Source organism: Toxorhynchites rutilus, chromosome 2 (assembly GCF_029784135.1).
Source record: "Toxorhynchites rutilus septentrionalis strain SRP chromosome 2, ASM2978413v1, whole genome shotgun sequence".
Classification (NCBI taxonomy): domain Eukaryota; kingdom Metazoa; phylum Arthropoda; class Insecta; order Diptera; family Culicidae; genus Toxorhynchites; species Toxorhynchites rutilus.
This window is the reverse complement of record NC_073745.1, coordinates 156409455-156420267: the sequence shown is the minus strand read 5'-3', so window position 1 is coordinate 156420267 and position 10813 is coordinate 156409455. Positions and strand designations below refer to the sequence as shown.

Genomic DNA, 10813 nt, shown 5'->3' with positions numbered 1-10813 from the left:
TTAATCGAGCTCGGCTTCTGGAATATGAAAACAAACAAGACGAGCGCTCGTCTGCTCATCTCGTTTTCTGCTCGAGCTCGTCACTCCCGACCAACGAATTGTGAGAAAATCGCGCAGGTGCTAAGGTTGACTGACTTTTAAATACCGACCGATTCCTTCGTCATGTTCAACACCTATAGGGCCCTATTCCAGAAAACGAGTCGAGGAGACGAGCGCTAGTCTCGTTTGGTTTTGGTATTCCAGATGACGAGCTCGACAAAAAACAGACGAGTAACTCGTCTGAGCCGACGGATTCAAATCCAGTGTCTGAACTGTCAGCCCGACGATCTGAGTTTGTTTTGATCGAGATGTGTATATATAAATAAGGTGTGTATATATAAATAAGATGTGTTTATATAAATATCAGGTGATGTAATCATGCGATTTTCCTTAGAGACGAATGAACTGCAAAAGTTTAAAATCTCTATAATACAAGACCTTCCTTCCTTCATGCGATATGTACTTTGAGCCATACTGGAATTACTGTCAGTATTGTTTACTGTCGCCGACTACGTCACCCGTAGAATATACAGATTGGAGATGCTACACAATCTAATACGGAGTCTAAGCTTTAGATGTTTTTAGTTTGTAAATTAATGAATTACTGTTACAAGTGGTCTTAAAAGAAAAGTGTTATTCTGAAAACCATACCGAGAATGATAGAAAAGTATTGCTATGATCCGAAGCGGCGAATGTTAATGAAACCAATAAAATCTCGGATTGGTTCGATGCAAGCGGCAAGGGTAAACTGTTCAATCAAAGGAAGAAAGTAGCCTTCGGCAAAGCTATTAAAAAAGCTTTTATTCGGGTATATAAAACTGCATGGCGTTTGTGAGCTACAACATGTAAGTTTATTGAGAAACCGTTTCATTGCAAGCCGTAATTTAAATTCGTATGCATATTAAACAGTGACCAATGCACTCACCATCAAGAGCAGATACTAAAACATATCCTGCAGAAATTGTGCAGTTCCACTCCCCAGTTAAGTAGTTATCCTACGTGCGACAAATGCCACCAAGAGTTCAAACTGTCAACAACATTTCCAAGATGGAGTCAGAGTTATTGATTGATGGCCACCAACTGTCATATAATGATAACATTTCCGAGATGGATACAATCAAACAGAAGCCGAAACGCTAATCACGAGACAAGATGAAAAACTCCTATATCAGAAACAGAGACGAAGAAGAAAACAACACCTTAATAATTCCGGGTGCAAGAAAAGGTAGATTGGATGCTCCGCAAAAGAAAATCCATCATAAAAGCAGAAAAGCCTCGCAGACGGAGGTTTGATGAAATACCACATACGGTTACACACAGGTGAGAACATGATGTTTTTCATTTTGTAAACATTGACAGATTTCAGGAAAAAAAAAATAAAATTGGAAAAATGTTGAAATTTAAAATACGAAATCTAATTGCAAGTTGGAACTCATTCGAGTTGATTAAAATGAGATCTATTCAATAATTCATTCAGATTTCATCTACATTCTCCGAAGACGTTTAACGCTCTACAACCTAACCCCGCCTTTAGACGGGCTTCACAGATTTTTTTTTCAAATTATTCGGACGTTATTTTCAATGGTCACTCTCATTAGAAGGTTTTAGAATACTTTCATCTATCACACATACAAATTTTTGCATGAAAAGGCAACAGTATGCGTTTTTTGTTACCGCTACCACTAAAACTCTACAGATTGAATGATAATAATATAGTTCCACTCTTGGTTGTCAAAAATGATATTTACGTAGATATTTTTTGATATATATAAAGCCTACATAGAATGTTTTGTACATATTAAACAGTAAGTAAAAGTTTAAAAAATAAACATCGAACAGTTTGGGTATCAACAAACCATAATACTCTTCATACTCTATATCCATTTATGGTCACGCAAGGTGTCGCCAGTGCACTCTGTAGTCATTATTTGTTAGTTTTCAATGCTTCTTGCGCATTGACAATTCGCTAGAACTCTGTGATGGCCAATTTTTGATTTACACAGAAACAGGTAAGCGATCTTCTTCTATGTTTTATATAGGATAGGCTGTTTCATAGAATTTTTTCATTGTTGCTACTGCTCTTGTTGCTATTGTTGCACATGCTTTTGCTAGCTGTTCCACTCAGTATGGTGTTATTATCGCTGCCTCCAACAATTAATTCTCGAAAATATAAAATTTAGTATTATCTTGGTTAATAGGTCCGATATATAATGCTAAAAGCGAAATGTATTGTGAATATCATTTTATAATTTGAGGTTCCTGCCACACCATTTTCCAAAAAATATCTGCGCTGTTTAGTTCCAATCTTTACCTTAGCTCCTCATACCTCTCTTCAATAAATGATTCGAGCAAACACCATATCCTTTGATCTGGACACCAGGTATCAAGCAATAACAAAACAAACCCCTGCTTTACAAACCGTATTTACTTTTATATTAAAGTGACGATGATGCTGGTGTACATATATATACACAACTATACAGATATATATAGACCTTGATCACAATCAATATACACACCTTGGTCACAACCAAATGTAAATATTGATATTGACATCCGTCAAAAATGAAAGAGCTCTACCAGTCTACCTAAGAAAACATTTCAATGAAACTCGTGTACTGGAATAGGATATTTTGCTCGTCTCGACAGTGACTGAAGCCGTGACGAGACGAGACGAGACGAATTGCTCGTCTCGTTTTCTGGAATAGGGCCCATAGCGTCTTCGGAACAATTCCAGTTCCGGAGAGAAAGACTGGAACAATTCTTGGGGCCTTTCTTAGCCCCACAGCTACTTGAACTCCACGGCCAATGGTCGATACTTGCAACATTTTGCGACCATGGGTGTCCTCCAGATTTTGGTTCAACGGAATAGGGGCATTGGACACCATAACTTCTGACTTCTGGCTGTGATAATGGTTCGCGAACCCCACTCGCAAATAAATTGCTCAGCCGTACTGAATCTCGTCTCGATACATCGCTTGCTCTGCTATTCCTGGAGCTTAGTTCTCTTTGCGATTGCTGCTTGGTCTCTTCAATTTCCATTTGGGATAGCATATTGTTGCGTTCTAATTCGCCGTATTAGAATGTCGTGAACGTGAATATTTTCGGCACTGCTGTCAATAGAACGTTTGCGGGTGCCATTCCTAACATGGAGAATAGACGCACCCCTAAAGGCCTATCGCGGGAGAGTTATAGCACTCTGACCCGCTCGCACCCCCTCACCTATAATCGATCATCCGCTATCGGAACCAAGACCGGGTGTGTGCTCTTGCAGCTCACGCCCCCATCTAACAAAATGTCATAATATGATCTACGCGGAGGCGTGAGGTAGAAGCAGTTGATCAACAGACCCTTGTTGAAGAATTTGGAATTTTTGTGTTCTTTGTTTATGAGACTTCCAGCCCCCTGGGCTGTTCCAGCCACAGATCCTTGAATTTCACGGATAATTTTCAGATTATGCGACTGTCTACTCTAGATTTTGGTTCAGTTGAAAAGCGACATCTATGATGATGAGTCTTCGATTATTCTTATCGTAATCCATTATATCTGAACGGTTGCGAGGGATCGAGAAGTTAGTCAGAACCGTGCGATCCCGATATAGCTGTACGATCGTTTTCAAGAACAGGTGTAGGCTGGTGCCGATAGTTCAGTACTATGTCCTAAAGTTTAAAAAAAAAGTTCAGTACTAAAATATTCGAAATTAGAATATTTACTAGTTGGTGAAGTGATGGGTCTCAAAAAAAAAAATTGTGCCATGGCGTACACGACACATAGTTTATAAGCAATATTGAACCCTTGGCCCCTTCAGTCCAACGCCAAATGAGCCTAAATAAAAAATATATATATTTCGGGAAAAAATACACCAAACACAACGCAAAGACGGTTTCTCTAGATGCTACCTAGTGGAAAGCGTGATGCTTACTAAGATGGGGGGCTTCGGGTTCGATTCCCGTTCAGGTCAGAAATTCTATCGTTAAAGATCGTTTTCTGGCTTGCACTGGTTCAGGGGAACAGTCTAGGGTGTGATGGGATGAGCAATGAGCATTGCAAGTCTCAAAGAAAAGCCACAAAAAAACGTAAACAGCTAAGCGAATTGACGTCGCTTTGAGCGCGATTCACATACAACATCCACGTCACGTTCACGTTGCGTCACGTCACATTGCGTCAATTATTCTTCCATGCAATTTCTATTGAAGCATTCACATACACCAGCAACGGCAAGTTAAAGTTGCCGTTGCATGTGAATGTTTGCATAAGAATTGCTTGGAAGAATAATTGACGCAACGTGACGTGACGGAACGTGAACGTGACGTGGATGTTGTATGTGAATCGCACTTTAAGCGTCTTTGCCTGACGGTACTCGGAACGTAAAACATGAATATCACGATGGTCCTCCTACGAAATAGTACCAACCCCACTTGGGGTTAGCCTTGCAAGCCGCGTCACAAGAACACCAATCAACAAACGATATACAAGAAGTTTTAAATCAGATCATCTCACAGAGGTGCGGTAACACAAACGAGCTAGGTACAGCTTTCATTGTGATGGACAATGTGAAAAAGCGTGCGATTCGGTGGTGGCCAATTAATCCAAGAATGTGCAGATTGAAGATTGAGGGCCGATTTTTCAACATCAGCATCATTAACGTGCATACACTGAGAAAAATAATTAGTAAATATAACGAATTTTTTGGTAAATACAGTAATCGTTCGCTAACTGGTCCTGTTTTAACTGGTCTGCGTTTTAACTGGGCGAACGTTAACTGGTCCTTGGACCAGTTAAAAAGCAGAATTTCGTAAACAATCGACGCCATATTCAAATGGAAGATTTGCTGTGAGGGGCATTCGAATGAAACTTAAAATGTTATGAAAATTGACATTATTTTCACATGACAAAAACATTGATTAAATTACAGAAAAATAATTTCCTCAAATTATATTTCATATCTGTTGTCACACTCAATGCGAAACTTCCATTGGAATCCTTTTGTTTATCCAATTTCATGATCAACGCGAATCAAACAATTCATTGAAGTTCCCCTCGATTTTATTTGACGTTTAACATGCCGGACCAGTTAAAACGCAAATGTCAATAACTGGTCGTCCCTTTTCGCCCGGTTAGCGAATGTTTACTGTACTACCAATCTATAGTCATTTTCGACCGTACTAATAAACACATATGTCAAGCAGAACCATGATTCGGAAGCCCAATATCGGCTACATTTTCTCGCCGAAAATGCACGTATCAGAATTATATCCTTATTATACCTCCGTATTTAAGGGGGTCTCCGTAGCCACATTGGTTGCGCGTTCGCTTAGTAAGCGATCGATCGTGAGTTCAAAACTTAGGGCCCTCATTGACCATCTTTGTGTTGTTACAGAATAACTACGTCCACGCAACAATCATCAGCGATGGAGATCGATCCACGGTCGAAATAAGATCGATTCATCCATACAACTGCTCTGCTCTGCCAGACACATCGGGCTACTGTTCTATAAATAACTCAACAATGATCAAAACAACTGTCTCCGCTGTCCGGTGGTCCAACTGGATAATGGAAGAACAGAAAGAATACCCTTACGCCTAAATGGCTACTGTGTGAATGTACCATATGTAATGGTATAGAAGGAATACTGGCGAATAGCAACTGTGTAATGTGCTAATTATAGATATGATAACCATGTGACATGTACACGATTAAAATTCGGCTCTGTTACAGCTAAAATGCTAATGAGCCTTAAATAAATAAATGGGATAAAAAAAATATACCTCCGTATTGCCTTATGGGAACAATGAAAATGGTTAATACGCGCTTTTCTCACCAGTTTTCAGATATGACAATATCCAAGCTTACTAATGTTATCGAGTAAAATATACTAATCTCTGGTAGGGATGCGGGTTTGTTGTACATTCTACTAATTTTGCATTACCAAATGTATTTAGTAGTTTTCGACCGAGGTTTTTTCTAAGGGTAGTAGAGAAGGGCGAGCGCTCACGAGCCGCTCGTTTGAGCCGGTTCGTCAGAATGAGCCACGGTTCGAAAAAGGGCCACTTCCCAAAAGAGTCTTAAATGAGCCGCTTACAGAAATGAACCGTTTTGCTCACCTCTAGTGCACAGCCCTCCCCTTGCAAGCCCCGACGATGACAAAGACGAACTCTACGCGCAGCTGGATCATCGAAGTTTAAATGTTCAGATAGGTAAAGAGGAATTCAGACCTGTAATTGGTATATACAGCGTACACCAGTAAACAAATGAAAACGACCTAAGACTCATCGATTTCGCCACCTCTTAGGGTATGGCCGTACGCATTACCTTCCCCCAACACATCTCTCTTCACAAATACACCCTTGCGGGCAATGGTACAGCAACAGCACCGGAGATATGGTTAGGTGCTGGGCCTAACCTCCCGGGGGGAGGATGAGGTGCTGGGTACGGTCTTACCCGCGCTGGATAAGGAGCCAGACATAGACTGAAATACGCCACTTGGGGAGAGTGGGCTTTCGAAAATTTGAGGTGAGACCTGCACCTGGTCTCTTGCTCAAACTAATAGTTCTCCCTTTGGGGGTGTTACTACCCTCAGACAATTTGATGGTTAGTTCGTTAACGATCTTTTCCAGCTCTGAGCTTTTTTTAATTCTACGATAAGAGCCTTATCGGGAGAAGAACGCGTTGGTGCGCTATTGGTGCTAACACTCTTAGGAGGAGCACTTGGCGCAGAGTCGGTTAACCCTGAGAACTTGAAGACGGCCGCATACGACGTTACCGCCGTTTTGGCCGTCTCGAGTTTCCTTGCTTCCGCAAAAGAAACGTTGGCGTTCAATTTCGTCCTAATAATGTTTTGTTCCTTAAAAGAACAGGGCTGTTGAACCCTTTCACCACGGCAGTGTGCTCCGTAGGAGTGCTACCGCTGAACGGAGCGCTGTGCCGAAAAGTATGCATATCGCACTGGAGTGATCGATGTGCAGTATCACCCTGATGTCGTCTATAGACGACGCTCGTACACACTGGTCGTCGCGCGGATGCCGCCTATAGACGACGCTCGTAGCGGAAGGGTTATACAATGGCCGTAGCTTCTGCAATTCCTACAGAACAAATCGTTTTCGCAATGCTCTTGCGAGCACTTCCAGTATACCGCCTCTTTCTAGCACTTGCCAGAGATATGCCCAATCTGGTAGCATTTATAGCATTGTGTAGGTTTGGGGATGTATTTTCTGGTCTTAACCCCTTCCCGTATTATTTAATACATCACAAATCAAGTGATTTCACTATTCTGCTGAGCGTTCTAGCGCCTATTGTATCCAAGTACACCACACATGTACATGTTGTACGGGAATTTATTAGGTATAATTCGGATCAAAGCAAAGAATAGTTAATGCCTATACCAATGCGACACAATATATTCACTATTTTCAGCTCAGAGTAATACACTTCGAAAACCGCATTTCTACGTCATTTGGTTTTTGAAACGAATGCACGATTCGAATTATTGTGTACCTACATATGTAATTTCCTAGTGTTCAAAATCTACACGCAGCATATTGGAATTTATGAAAGGCATTACTTCGCACCATTTGCAGCTTCATCGTAAGCTCTCAAGTTCAAGCTCTTGAATCTGAAAACGAAAGATAGGATAATTTCGTATTTTATGTGTTACACCGGACCAGCTAACCTCCAACTCTTTATCCACGATTTGACTCAGTAGACTATCCAGATTATCCTGCAGCCGTTGACGAAGAGTTTGATTTTCAATCGTTCGTATTTCTTGCTCTTTTTGGATTCGTTGCGATTTTAGCTCACTCAACTGACGGCGAAGCTCATACATACGGCTGCTTACAGTATCTCGCGATGATGTTACGAACTCCGACGATTCGTTGTCGGAATCCATGCGGGAGTTATCGTTGTACTTAGATCCTGACGGAGTTTCGGTTTTTCTCACACGATTCCCGCTACCTTCAACCGAAGAGTTGAACATTCCCTTGCTAAATTCAAGCATAGCATTCTTATCGGACGATTGCGTACCCTGACATGAGCTCGAATCAGAGAGACGACTGTCTTCCGCTTCAGCCGACAATCTACTACTTTCGTCAATATCGATACTCTTATTGATGGGATTATCATCTTCATCCGAATCAGATACCTCCTCGCCGAAAATATCATGTTCTCCGACATCTTTATTAGTGGTTCCTTTCTTGCCTTTCGATGGACTTTTATTGGAAGCATTCGAATCATGTTTCAGATCAGATGACGACTTGTTTGGATCTTCGTCTTCAGTGATCAGATCCCATTTCACATTGACTGCTTCATTATCGACCCGCAGTAAGCGTTTCACTTCCTTTTCAATTTCAGGAGCCTCCACATATTTTTTCTTCAATGTTTTTCGGAATCGCCGTTTTCGGACGTTCTTACAGGGTGGAGTTATTCCATGTGGCCACAAGTACTTTTTGTCCACCTTGTTCGGGTCTTTCTTTTTATTTTTGTTAGGTGATTCTTCTTCGGTAGAGGGAAGATCCGGTTCCTCTTTGCAGATCATCTAGAAATTAGAGATTGGTCGCAATTGAGAAACGTAATCGAATTATAAGGAAAAATGTAGCAGTTACTATTTGGCACAGGTCAGCGGTTTTATAAAAGTTTTTGTTGTCAATAGTTTTAAGCGTCTCGACAACTGTTGGCAAGTCCACCACTTTGGCGTGCAACAGCCAATGATCCAAACGGACCTCTCCGTATCGCAACTCATTTTCGAGCCGTATTGAAAGACGGTCTTTCAAATTATTTGCCCCAGACTGGATGGCTTCCCGCAGTGCTTTGGCAGGTTCCTATAGAATATAATTAAAGAATAAATTAATATAGTTATTGAGCTCTCGTAGCAATACATACCACAGGTAATCGCATTATGATCTGCGTTTCCAACTCAACTTCATCCCTTTTAGCCTCAGTTTTAATTGATTTTTCTGGCATATTATAACGAATGTACTTGAACTGCCGTTATTTGTTTTCACAGTAGCTCTTCGGTGAAAATATTGGAAATCTATGCCGAAGAGAAATGAAAATTATATTGTTGCACTTAAAACTGGAAATGTATCATAACATATAATTTTCCATTATGTGCATTATGGGTTTGGATCAACGTATACATACTCAGGTGGGCAGTATACAAAACTTATTTGTGTAATTTTGAAAAACGATGTCGTCACTAATTTTATTGAATATGGAGTGAGAAAAAAGAGAAATCTCGCGTAATTTTTGAAAAGGTCCTATGTAACATTTACATCAACTAGAGAAACACGAAGTTGAAGACCGAAAAATTGTTCCGCGAATTGTTTCAAAAGGAATCGATTTTTACCACTACTTCTACCACTAGCAGTCAATAATAACTAGTAACTGTTGTTATGTGATTTTAGTTTGAAATTGAAGCCTCCGAGCGAAAAATGTTACATTGGACGTTTTGACTGACCGCTTCGTACATTGGGCAAATTACGTTGTACAATGACAATTTGCAAATAACAACCGAACAACGCTTCAAATACTTGCACTTGCCAAAAGCAGATCATTATTGTTATAACTCGTTGAATTGCACTAAAAACGATATCAACACCCGAAAATAACAAAAACTCAAAATGTCCGAAGTGCCACCTGCTTGTTGTTTTGATTGCTTTGTTACTTCGGACGTATCGAGCGTCAGAGGAAAGTGGCGTTCCAAGTAATAGTAAATCCATTAACTCGATTTGTTTACATTTGTTACTTAGGACCTTTTCTAAAGTTACGCGAGAAATGTATTCGTTTCAATACGACACTTTACATTGCAAACGTTTCATCTTTGTTATACTGAAAGCGTTTTTCTTCGAATAAAGCATTTTTTGTTAGATTTGTAAGATTTTTGAGGAAGTGCCATATTTCAGATGTTTGTGATCGGCTTCTTCCTAACTTTCGCTTCAAGTAAACCAACCTTTTCCACGTTTCGTCACACTGTTCACATATTACCAATCGGAACAACAAACAGCCGCACCTCCTACATAGAGTTATCTTGCTACAATTCCTGATTGCCAAAACAGGACTGTGCTATAAATTTAGTGATGTCGGTTTTTTCAAGCCCATTCAAAACCATATTGAACGGTTCCCCAAATAAATCGCCCCAGAAAACAACTTCTACAGAAACAACCGCTCAGAAAAGTGTAGTAGGCTAGCAATATTGTGGCGCGGGAAAACATCACGCTTACAATACGGTCTGCTGTACCTTGCGCGCCTAATGTTCAAACCAAAATGCATATAATTAATCGGGCAAACGTTTGCCGTGCCGATTTTGCTAAATCCATATTGCGTATCCTATGTTTCAAACTAACCGGGCAATCACTGGAACACAGGTTTGCGAGCGGAAGACCGTCGTATTGAATGATGATATGGTCGGTGTCAAGTCAGAGGGGACCAAGTGGCAAAATTTAAAAAAAACGAGTTTTTGATTGTATTAAATTAAGCATACACTAAATTCAAAACAACAAAACTTTTCTTCAAGCCACTAGGTACCTTGTCGAAATGTGCTTGAACCCGTTACCGTAAAAGGTGCACATTTTGATTATAATAAAAAAGGACTTAGTTCACTCTGACTGAAAGGATCAGTGAAAAATGTTGGTCTTCAGTGATCGCAAAATGTACTATTTCAGCGAGTAGTTTGGGCTGTTGCGATGACAATGAATTCGATTTTGACCATTATATTGAGTTAATTAATTGAAAAATATTTCGAAATTGTTCGTCAGTTTTACCACATCGTTTGATAAACGA

General features: G+C 40.3%; 1 protein-coding gene across 1 annotated transcript; it reads right to left on the bottom strand.

Moving 5' to 3' along the window:
* Nucleotides 1-7419: 7419 nt before the first annotated feature.
* On the bottom strand, nucleotides 7420-9159 carry LOC129768050 (transcription initiation factor TFIID subunit 7). Its single transcript, XM_055769424.1, has 4 exons — nucleotides 8915-9159; nucleotides 8638-8853; nucleotides 7710-8570; nucleotides 7420-7652 (listed from the first exon to the last, which is right to left on the bottom strand). Exons 1-4 carry the CDS (start codon nucleotides 8993-8995, stop codon nucleotides 7620-7622), a joined length of 1191 nt encoding a protein of 396 aa, XP_055625399.1. The 5' UTR covers nucleotides 8996-9159; the 3' UTR covers nucleotides 7420-7619.
* Nucleotides 9160-10813: the final 1654 nt, after the last annotated feature.